The 19,607-nt window shown below is 38.4% G+C and overlaps 2 protein-coding genes across 4 annotated transcripts in view; one reads left to right on the top strand and one right to left on the bottom strand.

Annotated features, from left to right (window-relative positions):
• GPATCH2 (G-patch domain containing 2) overlaps window positions 1-13,558 on the bottom strand; it is a 123,159-nt gene extending 109,601 nt beyond the window's left edge. The window contains exons 1-3 of the mRNA XM_040551405.1: window positions 13,354-13,558; window positions 4,535-5,245; window positions 217-278 (exon numbers count right to left, since the gene is read on the bottom strand). Of these exons, the coding sequence (XP_040407339.1) occupies window positions 217-278; window positions 4,535-5,245; window positions 13,354-13,409 (829 nt within the window). The 5' untranslated portion in view covers window positions 13,410-13,558. The remainder of the gene's footprint in view (window positions 1-216; window positions 279-4,534; window positions 5,246-13,353) is intronic.
• Window positions 13,559-13,770: 212 nt separating this feature from the next.
• Window positions 13,771-19,607, top strand: part of SPATA17 (spermatogenesis associated 17) — a 100,320-nt gene continuing 94,483 nt past the window's right edge. For 2 of the 3 annotated variants that reach the window (XM_040551402.1, XM_040551401.1), the window contains exons 1-2: window positions 13,771-13,861; window positions 19,083-19,172. In XM_040551402.1, coding sequence (XP_040407336.1) covers window positions 13,794-13,861; window positions 19,083-19,172 — 158 coding nt within the window. In that variant the 5' untranslated portion in view covers window positions 13,771-13,793. Of the gene's footprint in view, window positions 13,862-16,808; window positions 16,853-19,082; window positions 19,173-19,607 lie in introns of those variants that run through there. The other variant, XM_040551403.1, reaches the window with a different exon arrangement.

Here is a 19,607-nt window from a genome sequence, read left to right as displayed (position 1 = left end):
AGACTGTTTCTCAAGACAGGTTTTTGATTAAGTCATGGATTCGGGACACCCACACATAACATTTCAAAAACCCTGAAAGAAAGCTATATTTCAGCTCATTAAAATAGTAATAACAACTGAAATAGTAATTAACCTATGAAATAACTTGTAACGCTTACAGAATTTCAACTGATGTGGTTTGAGGAGGGGTAGAGAAGGGTAAGATTGTTTCAATACCTTGTCTTCCCTCATCATTGGTAAACAAACCAGCATCACTGCTGCTCAGACTGCTGGATTCACTGTAATAAGAGAAAGAAAGAAACAGATCAAAAGAACAATTGATCTTTCAGTCGTAAAATTTTAAGGAGACAAGGCTGTGCTCAGATGGAACTTAAGCACAACAAAGATCGGAAAGAAAATAGGATTTTTTTTTTTAATCAAACTGCAAATATCCTAGTTCCATTAACTACAAAGCATATTATTTTTGGCACATAAAACCACAGGAATCTAATGGTACCCTGACAGTAAGCCAGATGTGACTGCAACGAGGTGCTGACACAATTGATGCATTTTATTATCTGCTTCCATCAAACGTTCACTGCTCCTTTCTTATGGTGTGCAATTCAACTTGATCCTGGAACATCACTGCTCAATAAAATAGGAGAAGTCTCAATCAAAAGCAGTCTAAGGCTTCCTTCAGCACATGAAGTATAGGAGTCTGAAAAAAAATCGTATTACCTTTCCAAATACCATTTGCAAATATTCTGGAAAAGACACTGCTTTAGGATTCACAACATGCTACTTGGTAGGAAAGAATAAAGTTTTCAACAATGGTAGCTAATTAAATGAAAATAAAGGTCACCCTGAAGAAAGTATGATTGATGGTCACAGCACCAACGAAAAATGCAACATACTTTACTTTTCTGTGATTTCTGTCAGGGCCTGAAAATCGGAATGCCTGTATACAACATGCACATACTGCTCTCTAAAAAAAATACCAATAGTTGAAGTTTTTTGGTCTTTGCTGTATACATATTACAAACAATATTCTATGCATCTCTAGAATTAAAATATTCCCTTGTCTTTAATAACAGGTCACAATTTGATGAGTTTCACATGAAAGGATTTTTTGTAAACCATTTGTTTACCTTCCTGTGAAGAGAGCAGCTCTGTTATGAAGTAATCTCATCACATTTTACACACAGTGAAATGTAGAACAATTTGAAAAAAAATCACTTCAGTTCACCTTACACATTCAAATACAAGTTACCTCCAACTTTTCATACTTGCTATGTATGTAAAAAGAAGTTGAGGTCTGTTCACATTTCTCCACTTACCCGTATTAAAATATACATGTAGACTTACATTCAATTTCAGTTTAATTAAGCTTTTCACACGTTTAGACTAGTTTTAATTTTTGTTTCTAAATAACTAGTAAGCTTAAGAAAACTCTTTCCTTTTAAATGTTAATCCCAAAAATGAGCCTCAATATTTTTGAGCTGCGAAGATTAATTATATAAAATTAGTCTAATTTGTGTTTAATTAGAACTACATTATTTGGTTTCATATCTTCCTTTGGGAGGCATTCCAACATGATCTGAAATGGTATGGTATCAGGAGCCAGTAAGTACTGTGGTGGTTTTTTTCCTTTTTTTTTTTTTTTTTTACAGCTTGAAAATGAAGTTTTCTTAATCTTTTCTGTATCTTTTGCTTACATGTATTCTTACTGGATAAACATTACTTATCCATACATCTTTTACACATAATAAAGTAAGAACAGAGACTTAAGCACTTAACTTGCGCAATTGTCCTAAGCATAAGAAAGACGACAGGAATTACAAGCACTGGAGATGGAACCATCTTTCATGAAGGAGACCACGACTTGAACCTCCTGATGCTGCAAGGCCTAGAAACTTCTCTCTAGCAAGCATCCCATCCTCACTTTAATTACAACACACATGGCTTTACTTTCCTTACATTTTATTGTGCACAGTTTTACATTACACATTTCTCAAAAAAATAACCCCCCCCTTTTTCATGGGTTCTTCCCGTCCATTTATTAAAAATTGTTCTTTGTACTTAAAACAAAAGCCCAGAAAACCTTCAACCCTAGTACTTCTACCAGTTTTCTCACCAAGATCTCCTATTTGAGAAAAGACTTTTCTTTTTAAAAAAACATTTGAGTTGTGCCATAATTGTCATGGAAGGACTAACCAGTTCATGAAACAACCACTTGAAGCTTTCAAAATTATTCTTATTTTCCTTTGTTAAAAAAAGAAAAATAAACTATAACACTGACATATCCCACAGCAGCCAGTGTTCATTCCCCTTCAGTCACAGTCAAATAAGGCCGGAGCCACACCTGAGCTAACTGCTACATTGCAATCACTTCACTGAATAAATTGAAAATCTCTGGAATTAACATATTAATATCTAAGTAAATGAAAGTTGTTATGATGGAAGTTATTTACAATCTTAATAGAATTCTAACACTGTACTTTGCTAATTCCTCTGCTTTGTAAAGAGAATTCTCCCCAAAAGACTTCTAGGAAAAAAGAAAAATGCTACAGATCCCTTTTAACTATAAAACAGCAAGCAAAAACTTGGAAGGAACACCTTTGCTACTGAAAAAGTTTTTACAGCTTTATTTGCACAATTGTGGAAACAAATATTTTGATTAGTAGTCATAATTACCAGCAACGTGTCCCTTAACCCGTGGCCTTGTTTCCCATTCAGTCCTGTCCCCAGGAACTGAGCAGCCTCCCTACACGCAGGAACTGGCAGGATGCTGGGGGGGGGCATCTCTTGCATGAAAGGACTGAGTTCAGCTGCTCTCATTTTCAAAAGCAGCAATTGAGATTTCATCACTATTTAGTCACTTAAAAAGCAAACAAGTGCCAAAGTTTGTAGGCTTTAAATCATCATCCAGAACTCCACACATTGCCAAATTGGTCTGAATTTGGCCAAGGAGTTCAGCATTAAGGATAAGGGAGAATGGGAAAGGGACAGGCTCTGATCACAAATCTTATTTCCAGTGCTCAAAACCAAGTGCACAGGAATTCATCTTTGGAATCATATAGATGCCAACATTTTACGTGCTTGAAGACTGAGCCCTGAACTAAAAAAACAAAAACAACAAACAAACAAAAAAGTCTTTTAAAAATAAAAATGTGACCAGAATATGGACATAAGATAAATTATTCAACTGTTCCTAGCTCCAAGGAAACTTTCTTTTCATACCTGCCCATGGCAGGAGAGTTAGAACTAGATGATCTTTAAAGTTCCTTCCAACCCGAGCCTTTCTATGACTCTAATTATGTGTCTTTAAATACCAAATCTGGGGGGGAGGCCAATTCTCAGTATCAAAGAAGAAGGAAGTTTTCTAAAGGCTCCCTGGCAAGTCACACCCCTGACTTAAACATTGAAGTGAGAAGTCTGAAATTGAACTTGCTGCCCTGAAATACTGCTTCTGTTCTACTAATTAAGACATTAGGAATAATCTTTAAGAGTCAAGATTCACGTCGCTCTTTCAACTGCATATTGTCTGCAGGTGAGGGACAAAACCAGCATGTAATAAAAAAAGACTTGGAAGAACTTTTCTGACAATAATTCCAGTTAGTCACTTATCAATACTGCTGTCATTACAGCAACCAATCTGTCTGCTCAACAGTTTATAGATAAAATGCCTACAAAAAATAAAACCAGAGACAGTAGTACTGTCAAGCAAGTGACCGAAGTTGTGTGTTTTAATAGGAGTCTTTCTTGTTGACAGTTCTGCATTCAGAACCAGACACATGGGATGAACATAATCAGGCTTACCAGGCCCTGCAGGTAAAGTCCCTGGTGTACGGTGGAAAAATGACTTACACCTTACTGTGTTGTTTCGAAAGTACTATTTTGACAATTACCATTGTAGTATGCCTGCTGTCTGGAATGGATGGATGAGGTGTACTGCCAAAGGGTCATCATTCCCCCATTTTTCTAATGGCAAGCTCAGGTGTTTCTGAACTGTAAATTGGTTTTTGCATTTCATAAATGATGTATATCCTTAGCAACCTGCAGACTTTTCATGCCCATGACACAAAGGAACATACTGTCTAAATGGCAAATCTAAACACTGACAACCTTTCTGATGAATAGAGATAACAATCGAAGCACCAATGTGTAGAAATTAGAAAATCTAAATTATTGTCTGTAAGAATGTCTGAGAACTGTCACCAGTTGAAATACCCAGAAAAAGAACGTATTAATCATCTGTGCATTCTGTCGTTCTTAACCTTGAAACAATTAGAATGTATTATTACTGTTATTCTTCTGCTACATGACTATTTTATGCTGAATTCCTTTAACCTGATCAACTCGGCTCGGTACATTAAGAATAGTAGATTTATGACCAAAAAACCTAAACAACTCTATGAGTAACTTTTTAAAACAGATACTGCTGATTTAACTTTGAAATTAAAGAAAAAAACAAATATTTCCAACATTAGCAATAGTAACATAAGCAAACAAACATTATGTAAAGTTTCTGTAAAAAAGGAAGAGAAAGAATAACCTGTCACTCATGTTCTCATCTGAGCCCTTTTGCTCCTCATAGTCCATTTTGTCCTTATTTGCTTGGTTCACTTCTTCGTTTTCTATTACTACTCCTTCATCCAAGACTTCCGGTCCTTGTCGAACTGCAGCTACTTTTCTTTTTTTCACTTTGCTCTTGGAAAACTCTTGATGTTGGTACAATTTGTTGTCATTGTCCATTTCTTGATCTCTGTTATCCTGCTGTTGAGTTATTGTCAGTGCATTAGAAACTTCTGATGGCAGATCTATTGCCATCCGTTTCACCTTTCTTCTCCTACGCAAAGTTCTATTTCCTAAACTGTCCACAGCCAAATCTGATTCATGCCATAGAGGTCTTTTGCCTCTAATGTTATTTAAGTTTGAGGAAGGCCTACGTTTAGCAACCAATAACTGGTCATCCGAGTCACTGTGGTCTTTCTTATTAGCATGATTCTCCCTGTAATCTTTGCTTGATTCTTCTAAACTGGAATCCGAACCTTCACTTAAACAGTGACCAGTCTCCCAAGGATGATGGGTGGTAAATGAACGTCTTTTTCGTCCCCTCCTTTTTCTTGCCTGTCGCTTTAGAAGACAAGACACACTTCGAGAATGATCTCCAGTATCAGCAAAACCTCCTCTGGCTTGTTCTGAACTTTCTTCCAGTGCTGAGACTAGATCATGAACCAGCTCCTCCATAGTCCTACTGAAATGCCTGCATTTTCCAAGAGAAAAAGAAAACACACAAAGAAACCAACAGATGAATCTGAAAATCATCAAATAAAATTTTATCTGCCAAAATAATTTTAGTCACTTTAGGCATTATAGTCTTAATACCCATCTTAGAACATCATTTTATTTCTGATGAGATCCAAAACCTTGCCAGCTGGTCCTACACTACTTGCAACACACTAGTACACCTTTTAAAAGCTACCATCCCAATTTTCTGTCTTGGAAACAAGAGCAACTTTTTTCCCCTATTTATTGTTGACCTCGCTATTATTGTTTGGATTTAATTCTTCTCATCACATTTTCATGATTTTTCAGGGATTCCACATTGCAAGAACACCCACTCTAACTGTAGGCAGGGAGCATGTTTTAAAATTATGAATGGGAAATTGAATACGTAATATTACTCCTTGGTAGTGTATTAGCGAGTTCTGTTTAAGAGTTGTCATTGGGATAAAATCTTTAAAGGATAATTATCTCTTGATGCTACCTAGATGCCAAAACGAAGACAGTAATTCTTGGATAATAGATGACTTTTAAAATAGTAAATCCATCTTTCCAAATGGCTAATATCTATTTCATTTTTTAAAATATTGATTCAGTGGAGTGATATTAAGTTGAGAGAATACCTTGCTACAAGTAATTCTAAAGTATCAAATGCAAAGTTTCCTACCACATCTAGGCAGCACCATCAATAGAACCACACACTTGTGTAAGGAAAAATATCCCTAACCACACACACTGTCTGATGGATGGATGCCTTTACCTTTTAAATGTGTCACTCCTCCCTCCTCAAATTTCACTAGTATTTAGCGTGCCTAACTCAGTGTGCTTCAGTAAGTTCACTCATACTCTACAAGAACATAACTACTAAAAGAGAACATCAATAGACTGCTGAACTCTAATCCTTCTCTGCAGGCAGTGACCCTGCTCTGTAAACACGGTGATCAGATTCTCCCATCAAAGCATCAGAAGACCATTTTTGCCTAAGTAAAGCCAAGAGAAACATTCATGCTCTTGACTACATTATGCCAAGTGATAAATAGAGAGGACTGCCTGTAAGTTATACAGAGGATGTTTAAAAGCAAGATTCTTCATTTTACAACACAACTTACTATTACCACTATTATAACTACTTATTGTTAATAACTAGTCTTCTACCCATAGCAGTAGAGTTGTAGATGTGGAGAAATTCTGCATACATAGCGCACAGGCTTCCCCTCTCATTCACCACAAACTCCAGTGTTAAAGATGCTTAGCTAGTTACAATCGTGAACGCAAAGCACACAAGTGTTAAATATTAACAAAGGAACTGATGAGCACTTTAAGAATAAACCTAAGCTGGTCATGAAAACTCTTACCTAAAGACATGATATATTCTCCTTTTAAATAGTTTTCACAAATACTCACATATTCCAATTGCAAGATTACCAAAAACACAGAGTGCTACAAATGCAAGCTCATTTTGAATTCCTGAAACTAGAGTGTCACTTGCATTCATTTCTCATATCTTTTGCTAACCTGCTGAAATCTCTAGTCCCATTACTCCCTCTTAACCTAAGATTTTCTCTGGCTCTTCTGCTTTCTTCTGCTCTGGTACAGCAGAAACTTCGTATTATCTTGTAATGAGTGAAAACAGCTCTGGAAGAATACTACAAGTTTCCTTAAGCCATTTGGTTCCCAAGCATCAAAACCTCCACAACCACACAAAAAATACTTCTCGGAAGCAAGAGAAAGAGCAGAACAGGAAAAGTGTTTCAAAGGAAGCAATAATTATTTGAAAATCCAGAGAGAGAAGAGAAAGCCAGTTAATCTAGGATTCAATTTTATAGACATGTGCTATTACAATGATTTAAAGCTAATCTTGCTTTTACTTTCTAAGTTTTTATTATCACAGGGTGGTGGGCATTTTTGTTTTGTATTGGCTTTTGAAGTAGGAACTTTAATCACTGGTAAAGGCAAGTCCATGTATATTTGCACAAGCTTTTCTATTCACCTACATGGATGAACTGGCCCACATTTCTCAGCGGCTACAACCACTGCCAGGAAGGCACTAGCCCCTTTAGCCTTACTGTTAAACACCCCATGAAGACAGATATCCTTTCAGGTGCAGATATCAGAAAAGATGCTCTTCTGGTTTAGGGGGCTTTCTAATCCTTCTGAGTTAATATAAAGGAGCATAAGACTCAGATGAACTCCAGTAGATTTATTTGGGTTAGCATGAGCCATCAGTTTCCCCAGCTACCTGCGCAGCCCTTCTGCTGCAGGCTTTCACATCCAGAGCAGAACTGAACTAGTAGGCTTAAAGGTACCTTCACTTCTCAAAAAGAACAGATTTCTTCTGCTACCATACCAAAATATTAACTGGAACGTATACATTCTTGCAGCCCATTCTGCTGCTTCCCCTGCAGCACAAAGTAAAATGGGGATACTAATGTCTTACACCACAGTTTATGATTAATTCATTCAATTCAGCATCCTTAATCCATATGGATAACTATCACTAAAATCAATGTAGCTCCTACAGTGGGCATATCAATTTACTTCAGATAATGGCATAAGTATGCTGGTAAAGTTGCTTTAGTTCTATGGAATACTTCAAGATCAAACAGAATATATCCACTTTGGATTTATATATCTGATCTAACCTGCCTTGAATTCCCCAATAAATACTATCAATACAGATGGTGTCAGATCAAAAGATGAAACTCAAGAGGAGTGAACACTATTAAGTGTTTTGGAAGTAAAGGGACAGCATGATTCTTAAAAGGCCCCAAGCAGTAAAGTATTTAGTTTCCATTAAATTACAACTTTGAATCTTAAGCATTTCTGCAATTTATCATTTCTATTGAATATCACAGCTCTTCACTGATCTCAAAGCTGCAACATATAAACCAAGATCTGTATAGGGCAGTGATCTTGTTTACCCTACAAATTACAGCCATGGTCTTGTGCATAATACAGCTGTACCCTAACTGCATTACATCTTGGATAGATCAGACAATACCACAACTACTTTAGAAAGGATGATTATCAGAATTACTTGATCAATTTGGGACACTAGAAGATCCCTAGTAATAGATGGAGACAACCCACTGTTCTTCAGCCTTTTAACCACACTGCACCTTCAACATACCAGTGGCTCACATTAAAACTTCACTTCTCCAGAAAGCCCAGGAAATCTCTTTTGATTAATTTTATTGGAGCTCTCATTTGTCATGCTATAATTGAATCAAAAATGGCTTCAATGACCAGATAGAAGAGTTAAACTGAAACCCGTTTCCAAAATTCAGGAGTATGTGTCTATTACTGCGCTATTTGTCAGACAAGTCCAGTTTTGCAGCTTTCTGCCCTGATCACAACCAGCTGTCAAGGTTGTATTCCAAACCTGTGGCACATATTTCAATCATCACTGCTTAGAGTAACAAAAATATTTGTGTTTGAAATAGGTTGAAAAATAACTGCGATAATGGAAGTCAGACAAAAAGTATTAAAGACATAACCAGTATCAACTGCATTCACTAAGATGAGAAATTCCACAGATTGTAATAAGGAGTGCGGAACAGCCTATTGTGGTACATAAAATATAAGTTGAGCCGTAGTTTAGCATGACTCACACAAGGCTATAAAAATGCTGTTACAGCAACAGCCCACAGCTAGCAATAAACTGTAATGTCTTCACTAGAAGATTCTATTTTACTATAAGAAAATATAGTTTGCCCACACTGACCTTTACATTTATCTGAAGCAATTTTAATGTAGTTCACTAAAGGCTGACCCATTTCCTCTCTGTCTTTACCAAAGCAGACCATAATAATACTGGTTGCAGGAAACAACATAACTGCTTTCACCTATTACAAAAAGGGCTAACACAGCTTGTGTTAAGCATTAACATTCAGCATAGAAACTACTAAGGGAAGTAACAGGCACTTAATTTTTCAATGCAAACTGACTATCATATTTTTTGTTGTTCACTTCCCACCTAAAATACAACAACGTAGAGCTCTGACCACTCACTGAATATGTAACAAACATTTAATACGCTGATGGGACAGTTAATCCAGTTGCAGGACTCTTAAGAAGAGGTAATATCTTCTACTAAACCACCTGACAGCTGCATTTACGTTTACCTTCTGGTTCTGTAGATTTTTCTGTTAAATAGATAAAGAGTTCCTTACAGCAAAAGTTATGCTGCATCCATCTCACCAATTCGGAAAAGTAACCCTCGATAACAAATCCAAAGAAAAGCAATTTCCTCAGAACCAGGATTTTTGCTGCCATCACAACCAACCTTGATCACAAGCTAAAAGCACAAGAAAATCAACTAGTTCCTTGAACATCAGGATTATAAATCCTGACTTTCTATAATCTTGTTTCTCTAACGTCTTGTAAACTGGTTGTACTCGCATTGCACCTTTATTCCCAGGCAGATGTTAATTCGAATCCCATTTCCTCACATCAGAAGCGATTTTCACAAAACAATAGTTTTGAGACCTCTGCTGTTTTATTGCTGAACGTGACCAAAATTTGGAGTCAACAGATGCAAGCATTTGGGAGGGTGCAGCAGATGATAAATCTCACTGCCTTGCCAGGAGAATATACAGATTCCAAACCCAAGAGCTATCACTGCTCTTGGGATATGCATAAAGGGGGAAACAAATTAAAGCAAGACAACTAAGTAAAATTATTAAATAGATAGCAAGAGATTACGGTAGGTGAGGAAATAACTTATAAACCTACGTTACATAGAAGATTATGGTATGTATAAGAAACACAGGTTGAGCCTTCATTATTTAAACTTGCCAGTCATCAAACAGCCATCGCTAACAGGAGGGCACAAAGCATCCAGTTCCATGTCTGCATCCAGCTGTGGTTTTAGGTGTCCTTCCCAGTACAATCAGGTTTGCAGAGTTACACAATGAGCAAACCACATTCTAGCCCTGCACCAACCATCACAGGGGGCAGAAGAGCTAGCTGCAAGCACCAGAGAATCCCTGCACTCTTCCACTTCTGAGGATCTGACCCTGTGCTTCCCATGAAGACTAAGAGCCAACACGTTCAGAGTAAGTTTCACATACAGATCAAAGAAACTTGATACAAAAGTAACCTTCGTTTTAACAACATTTTAAAAACCTGAGTCAGAACAAAAACTTATAAGAACTAAGTGGCAGAAAATTATTTTGAGCTTCATGTAAGATATTCTGAACAAGTACAAGAACCAAGGACTCTTGAGACAAGTTAGGAGACTGTCTTGAAGCATGCCTATGTCTGAAAAAGGAAAAACAAACCCCAAATCCCAGGCTATATCTCATCTTTGAGTTATAGCAACTTTTTTTTTTTTTTTGTAGGAAGTTGTGTGTATATATATGAATCAGTTTCACAAACTACTAAAAGTACAGAAGGGGGGTTGAAAAAATGAAAATTTATGGGAAGTTGTAGTTCTACAATTAAAGATGCACACTTACTACACTTGCTGGAATTTTCTATGAACTCTTTCTGGTATACAGCTCCTACACATTTATTTATACACAACTACAAGCAACATTTTATTTCTCCAGTTACACACACACAGCACATCAATTCTCAGTACTGACTCTGCGTTTGAGCAACTTCTTTAGACATGTTTAGAAATTCCCCTGCACTTGATCTACAAAAGGAAAAGTTAATAGTATTTGAGGAAAAATGAAATTTCATCAGCTGATTATGTTGCTGGTCCTCCTGAAAATTAGGGCCAGACAAACCTGGAAGAAGTACATCTGACTTTTCCACAATTGCTGTTTGCCTATGAAGGAACACCAAAAAATACTATCAAGTCTTTCAAACAATATACTCATATTTAACAGTGAAGAAGTATTCAGAACAGAGCAATGTTATACCATCTGAAAGATGCTGACATGAGCTGCTTTTAATAAGGCTCTAACACAAATGAACTGGTCAGCCAGAAGCGAGATTTGGAGCAATTTATCATGAGATGTAGCAATTCTTGCAATCCCAATGCTGCCGTTTCCTGATATGCTTGCCCTTTTCAGACACATGACTTCATTAATTAATTGTCAAGGTGGATAATCACGTGAACTGTCAAGTGATGATAATATGCTGTACCATCAAAGTCATTATCAGAAGAATCAGAGTGCCCAGTAAGTATCCGAAATACAAACCATTCCTAAATTATCATATGCATTCACAGGAAAAAAAATTTAAAAAAAATTCAGCTTCAGAGTAGATTTACTACCCAAAGTGAACACTCCTACTCTGTGGCAGTTCAGAATATACCAGCTTCTTTAGGGGGGTCCTAATGTTTTTAGAAGGACCAAGTTCTTGATTTTCTGTATTACATATTATACACTGAAAAAATATTTTCCTGCATTTTAATTGAATGGATTTCTTTTAAAGGACAGCTTCTGGAATAACTTACATATAAGGATAAGACAAGACAGTGACTCTGAGGAACAGAATTTTTAACAGATCTTCCTTCAGAACTACTGAACTAACAATCCTATAGATAATAAACAGGGCTTCAATAATTGTCTCTGTGCTAACTAACTCTAAGCAGTGTATTTGGACAAGTAAAATCACTGTCTAATGACAGTTACAGAAGAATTTGCCAAGCTCCCATACCTTGTGTTCTTGAACACTGTTTTTAAAGCCTCTGGAACCAAATGAATTTATATAGACACAAAATAATAAAATTTAAAGACAGAAGACAGGTTAAGTCTATAATGAAAACTTCCCCAGAATAAGGATACAAGTTATGAACATCTTAGGCAGAGTTTCTGCTATATACAGCCTTAGTACTGAAATAAAAATAATTCTGCCAGAAGAGCATACCTCATTCTCTGAAGTGTTACGGACTACAACCAACAGAGGTTACATTTACGGGCACATCCATATGCCTAGAGATACTGGCATACTTTTTCTAGAACTGTATACTATCTATGCAAAATGCTTTCTAATTGGGATTGTTTCTCATTTGTCAAAACGTAAAAAAACCACGGAAATACCCACAAAAAAAAAAAGTGGTGGTATCAGCTGAAGTGTAGGAGGAAGAAGTTCACTCTGTAAGAAAATTAAGAACTAAGCCTCTCTCTTCCTCTTTTTCCCTGTCCCCATATAAGAAGCAAAGAGATCTATAAAATAAAACCTGTTAAAAGACCTGACAACCCTACCTGTGGGTGTCTGTATACATAATGCTCCCTCTAGAAAAAGTAGCAAAGCCTCAACCCAGGCCTCAAATTATCATCAATATTCAAGAAAAACAAAAATAAAAGAAGTACCACACTCCTCTCCACTTCCATTAGTTAAAGTGAAATGGAGTTACGCACACCAAGTGATACCTAACACACCACAAGACACTGAAAACTTCACGTAGGAAATTAAAAACAGCAGGTTTTGAAGGAAACAACAACCGGTTTTCCAGCTCAATTCCATCAAGTCTCTTCACCAACAGCTTTTACGCCTCCATGGCGTATTAATAAAACCCACATTGCTCTCTTCTGTTACTCAGTTTCCACATCCTACCAGGAAAGCAATACACCCTTTAGAGTCACTATGCTAATATCTGGGTTTACATACAACAGCTAACGTGTGAATTATGTTGCAGTAGAACTGGCTAAGCTTTTCTTGCTCATCGGCTGCAGCCACACTTGTTGATTCTCAGTTTGCGACCGAGCAGCCTCACGACGGCAGCCACACCTCACTGGACGTTTCCACAACCTCCACCAAAGTGCTCAGGCCTTTGACAGGTCTGCCACAACGAAAAAATAAAACACCCTCGTGACACCAGCTTTCATTTGCGTGCCTCCTGTCCTCTTCCAACAACAAGGGGACAATCCTTCCTCCTCCTGATGCTGGCTTACAAGCGAGGCGAGCCTGGGAGGCGTGCAAGGGGCACGTCCAGGCCCTGCAGACCCCCCCCCGCCCCGACAATAAAGTCCCCCTCCCAAGCCCCCTCTCCCCTGCAGGACCCCCTTCCCCTGCAGCCCCCGTCAGGCCCTGCAGGCCCCCTTCCCCAGGACAGCAGCAAGGAGCGGGGACCCCCCGCACCTCGCCCCCTCCCCGGCTCCGAGGCGTTGCCCCGGGCCCCTCCGCCCTCACCAGCTCGTCCTCGCCGCCTGAGCTGGGGTCGGGCTAGGCTCGGCGCCCCGCAACATGAACCCGGCGCCTCCCTCCCCCGGCCGCTCCCCGGGGAGGCTGCGCCGCTCCGCACACACCGGGCCGGGGGCAGGTGGCGGCCGCACTGCTCCGCAGGCCCCCGCCGGGAGGGCCCGGAAGCGGCCCGGGCCCCGGCAGGAAGGCGGCCGCCACCATCTCTCCCCTTCCCCGGCTCCTCACTGGCAGCACCGCGCCCCCTCCTCGCTTACCGCCCCCCGCCGTCCCCTCGGTCCCTCCCCGCGGGGCTGCCTCTGCCGGCCCCCTCCCCGCACGGCGCCGGGCCGGGCCGCGGGCGGCCTCGTCTACCCGCGGGCGGCGCAGGGTGGTACGATCCGTTGCCATGGCGGCGGCGGCGTCGGGCGGGCGGGGGCAGCGGGGGCAGCATGGCCGCCCTGGCCCGGCTGCGGGCCCGGCTGCCGGCGCTGCGGGAGGAGTGTTTCCGCAGGAACAGGTACCCGGAGGGCCCAGCTGCGAGATGGCGGCGCTCCGCCGAAAATAGGTGGCTTCGGAGCCTCCCCCGCCCCCCGGCCCCCGGGCTCGTTTTGAGGGCAAAGAAGCGCCCGCAAAGCCAGGCGCTGGAGCCTGCGGCCGTCCCATACAACCCACCGGCCTGGGCTTGTCCGCTCTCTGCTCATTTATTTGTTTATTTATTTACTTATTTATTTAAATTGACAGAGAATCCCCCAGTCACTGAGAGAGCTGATGGCTACGATCCGTGCTGCTTGAAGTTAGGCTCTGTAAAGCAGACCGTGCAGCTTGTGTTTCTAGTACCTGAGATTTTTTATTTTTATTCTGACAAGTGAAAGATTTTTTTATGGCGGGAGAAGGAGATGCTCACCCTACCACATCTCCACTTATGGAGCAGCACGCTGTGACAGGATCCCCCGCTACTGTTCCCTTTGTGGAGGGGCCATTTTGTGCTGCGGGGTTTTCTGACCGTGAAGTTGGCCGTGGGCAACTTCTCACACATCAGATTTTAGGAAATAAGATATTTTGAGACCTCTTTTAATATTTCATGCATTTGTACTGTAAACCCTATTATTCAAATGTATTGTTGCTGCTAGTGTGCATATAACATTAATACTCAAACAGGAAAAAAAAACACATTCAGGATACTTTTGGTTTATCTTCACTGTTTAATATGTCATTTTAGAAACCAATTACAACAACATTAGCATGAATAACATGGCTCTAACATTGCTACAAGTTGAGAGTTCAAGTCCTGCCTGCATATAGAGCATTCCTGTTCTTTTGCTGAACTTTACGTCATGCTCTCGTGGCTGTACACACAGCAGTTCACTAAATGAGCATCATACTGCAGACTATACTTGTATTTCACATACTTCAGGTTATAAAGAGCAGGCTGAGCCAGACATGGAAATCCATTGGAGGGCAGTATGCTTGATGTTTGGGGATTTGGTTTTTGGCACAGCTTTCCAAAAATGAATTGTTTCCCTTTTAAGAATAAGCTATAATCCATCAGCTTCTTGAAATTCAGAGATTTTCACCTGAGAATTTACATGAGAGGCTCCAAATAGTCCATCTGAGCAACTAAAGGCCTGATCAGTAATCTGATCTTTGTTCATTAGGGTGAAAATCTTGAACTTCTTCAACAAAGGTGTCAGTAAAACCATGAAACAAATCACAATATCTTGTTTAGAGATTTCGATGGGTCCCTACTTAACTTTTAAATTGAAAAAATAAACTTTGGGTATTAAAGTGTGTCAATTTTGCAGTGGTCTTTGAAGTATTTTGTGCAAAATGAAAGAACAGCTTTAGTTTCATTTGCAGAACTATTCTACATAAAGTAATGTATCAGTTACAGTTGCCAAATCTGGGGTGCTATGAGCATGAGTAAGGGTAATCTGTGAACTCACTCATCATTCACAAGTAGTTGGATGGTATTCATACAGAAATATGTGATATTTTTAAAAAGCACCTGCTTACTCTTTAAAGTCAATATTCTGCAGTGAAATACTGGATTCCCCAAAAGACCTAACTTGGTATAAAGTATCAGACAGTGCAGAAGAATATAGATGGCAAATTACTGTTTGTTTGTTTGTATGAGTTGCACTGTTTGCAGGTACCTTCAGTGGTAAAGCCTGAAGGATTTCAATGTATACCAAACAAATTTTAAGACAAAATAAAACTATTTTTTTCTTTGCCTATCTATCAAGACCTAAAAGCAGAACTTAGTATAACATCAAGAGCATACAGAACGTCCAGAGCAGCTTGACTTAAAGTGACTCTGGTGAGAACTAAGTACTCTTGCTAGCAATTACTGCTGCAGGGGGAGCACAGTAATTGAAGTGCCTTAAAGTAAATCCCAAATTGGAAAACCTTCTTTATCTTTCAGAATGCATTTGCTGCTTTACGACTTTACATCTGTTCCATTAAAGATCAGGACAGGCTGATGACTGTAGTGTCCTGCCTCTTGATTGTGGTTAGACCAGTGATCGATTTAACATGGTTCTTCTTCTGATCTTAATAATGTTCCTGCCATTCTTTACACAGAATTGCATTACTCTCAGAGTATGGGGTCTTCTAAACTGACTGTCCTTTTAGGGAAAGCACCTTTCTAGGGGAGGACTTACCCATTTATAGCATAACACAAAGAGGCCTTAAGTCTGCACCTTGAGCCTGCACTTTCTCAGCATAAGTATTAGAATATACAAGACCTGTTAGTACATTCACTTATTTTTCCAGGAACCTACTTTTATATGCTGTAATGTCTATATGTTAGATGTTGATCTTGACTTTTTTTTTTTTAAAGTCTTTGAGAAGTATTTATAACTCTGAAAGCTTAATTCAAACTGTATGACAACTGTGCATTCTGATCAGAATGGCAGATACTGGCTTAAGCTTAAACAACTTAAGCCCCAAACCACTTCTTTTTCTGGCAAGGCCAGCTGAAAGTGCTTGTGGAATTATATTGCAAGAAACACAAGTCTGTTCTTGATCCACTTAAGTAAAAGTTGTAAGGGCTTCTAATGTCTCAGCTAGGCTTCTGCTCCTCCAGAAGCAGACCATAGCTATTGGCCAGTGCCAAATGGATAGGACTGGTTTGGGAGCTACCACCTCTGAGTAGGCCAGTCCCACATTTGTTTATTTCCAGGCTATGATTGTGCTGCCTGGCCAGGGCTGAATTGCTCATATGTTTTTCATCAAACTCATTTCTGGAGGTGTCTGCTTCCTATGAAGTCTAGGAAGCTAGACAAGAAAAGAGCAAGAAAGCCCTCTAGTACATACGTCAGCTTTGATATTGACTTATTTTGTGGTCCTATGTAAAAAAGAAGAGCTCTTCTCCACAGTTTCTAGGTTCTGGAACAGGTCTGATGCGTGTCAGATGATGAGAAAAATGGGTGCTCATGTGATGTGATGTGGAGGCACATGCTGCACCAGCTGATATAATAGCAGCAGAGCTAATGCTTCTTGATCTCTGGTATTAAATTGGTGTTTAGTTTTTCATGACATATAATGAGGATAATACTAATTTATCAGATAAAAATTGCTTTTGTTAGCGTTTTCCAAGGCAGTTAATGTTGAAACAACAGCAAGAACTCACTAGTATTAGCTAGATAAGAAAACTAATTAATAGTAGCCTAGTTGTTATTTTGCGGCAGGTGTAACAAATTTAACTATTTGGTAAACATGTTGCTAACAAAAAATAGGATAGTAAAATATTAAGGTAAAATTTTAAGTGCATAAACTTGACTGACATTTGGAAAAACAAACAAACAAACAAACAACAACAAATAAATAAAGCTACAGGTGTTCTCATAGCTGGTTTCTACCCCTCGGCACTGAAACTCATCATAGTCATGATTTCTTCCTTAATTCTCTGAAAAGTCTCTTCATTAGTCCCTTTTAGATTCACAGTTTTCCTTATGTGCCTTTTTGCTTTATAACAATTACTGTTCTCCTAATAGACAGTCATGGAAAGAAGACAAGCAAGACTATCTCACGGAATTACTTTCTAACTTTCTGATGAGGTCCTTTCACTTGTGCTTCTTTCTCTGCTTGTGCACATGCCTTTACTTTGTACTTCCTCATTCAACACAAGGCTTTGGCAACTAATAGTTCTTGAAGATTTCCTTGAAGTCATCAATTCTCCATCTACATCTATTTTGCATCTTCAGCTGCCTTACCAGTATCTTTTTCTAGATAACCTTTCTTCTCATGTAACTTAAAAACAAATTCTTCATCTTTCTCTGTATCCTTTCTACTTCATCAGTTCTTCTGGCATCTGTATTAACCAATCATGCAATCTCAGCATGTTTTCTAATTCTTTTGATTCATTTTGTTCCCTCCTTGCCTGCCTGAAGAGCACACCAATAATCTACCAGTTTCATTTTTACATTATCTCCAAAATCCATGTCTTTGAATTCCCGTTGCACAAAGTCCTGTCAAGACTCAATTAACTGTTGCAATGACTACTATAATTCTGTGTAAAAGATCCCCATGATTATCGCTTTGGAATCTCTCCAAATTACTAATAACGTTTCTAATTCCTGGCTTCTTCTTCCTTTTAAGCCACATTTAGATTTCATATTCTGCCATTCCAGGCCTTCTGAAGTTTGCAGATTTCTACATCTAATTTCTTTCCTATGCTTTCATTGTTCTAACTCATATTTTCCCCTTACATTCGTCTCTCACTTTTCTTCGTTCATCTCTTCCTCTTTTCCATATTTAACTTCTTTAAATTCCCTTCTGAGATATCAGCTGAAGGTCTAAGTCCTCTACTTTCATCCAGTAAGATCAGCTTATATTCATTAAAAAATCTAAAGACAATATATGTATGTCACCATTACTTATGCTATCACTCTTCAAGTAATATAAAAATAAAATAGTATTGTTTGTAAAACAATGTTTTAAAACTAGTTCTTACCCTTAATAAACACTTCTTATTAACTCAATTGATATTTATTATGATAATATTGACTGTAGTTAAGTTACTTAATATTCCCATGGATATCCAATTTTATACGTAGCTGTGGGGTTTTTGTTATAAATCAGGCCTAATTAAAGAATTATCCAGATTTTTCACCTACAACAGAAGAAGACCATAAATTGCTGACATGCGTATTCAGTATTGTATGGGAATAAGAATTACACTCTTCCAAACATTATGTCACCTATAGGTTGTAATACCTTAGCATTGCAGTAGCTTACAGTCATATTTAGTTTTCATATCTTTTAAAAAATATTTTAGTTCTGTAGTAATAGGTAGCATGGTTTGGGTTCATTCATGTATTGTGCTGAAGCAATCTGTTGCATTTTTCCATTACTGTCTAATCCCAATAAAGTCTATAAATTTAATATTTATTTAGCAATCTTTTTTAGTCCTTCTTTCTGTACTAATTTTTAAATTTTTAAAATTGATTACAGGCTATCAAATCTCCAGTCCTCTGTAGGGGACTTAACTTTTTTATATTCACACTATACAACTAACCTAAATTATATTGTTATGCAATATTATTGAACTTCGTAGAATTAAAATTTTAACTGTAGGTGAAAAATCCAGTGAAAAACATCACAAGCTTCAACAGTAAGAAATATTTTAGAAGGATTTTTTTTTCTGTTTTGGTACTAAATTGTCATGCTGATAGGTATTACTACTTTTTATATTTTCTATGATTACTATAAATAACTACTACTTTTTATATTTTCAGATGTGTAGATGAAGACAGAAAAATAAAATACAAAGCTGCTGTCAAAATTCAGAGCTGGTTTCGAGGATGCAGAGTCCGAGCCTATCTGAGGTAGTGTATTAGGTTTATTTTAATCTGTATTTCATACTTGAATTTAGTTCCAAAATTTCTCATGGTATTATTTGATTTTAATAAAATGAGAAAATTTTGAAAAAAAACAACAGTCTATCATTTATTCTGCTTTTAAATATAATGAAACATATGCTGTGCCACTGTAAAAAATAATTATTTTTGATTTTCATAGCTATATGCAATTAAAATGGCAAGATGCTAGTAAGCAGCTAATAAGTAGCACAGAAACAGTCCATCTTCAATATAGAATCATAAAATATCAGGAGTTGGAAGGGACCCACAAGAATTAGTGTCTCACTCCTGGCTCCAAACAGGACCCCCAGAAATCAAACCCTATGTCTGCGAGCATTGTCCAAACGCTTCTTGAACTCTGGCAGGCTCGGTGCCGTGACCTCTTCCCCAGGGAGCCTGTTT

The sequence above is a fragment of the Cygnus olor genome, chromosome 3 (assembly GCF_009769625.2).
Source record: "Cygnus olor isolate bCygOlo1 chromosome 3, bCygOlo1.pri.v2, whole genome shotgun sequence".
In the NCBI taxonomy this organism is placed as follows: Eukaryota; Metazoa; Chordata; class Aves; order Anseriformes; family Anatidae; genus Cygnus; species Cygnus olor.
This window is presented reverse-complemented; position numbering and strand designations above follow the sequence as displayed.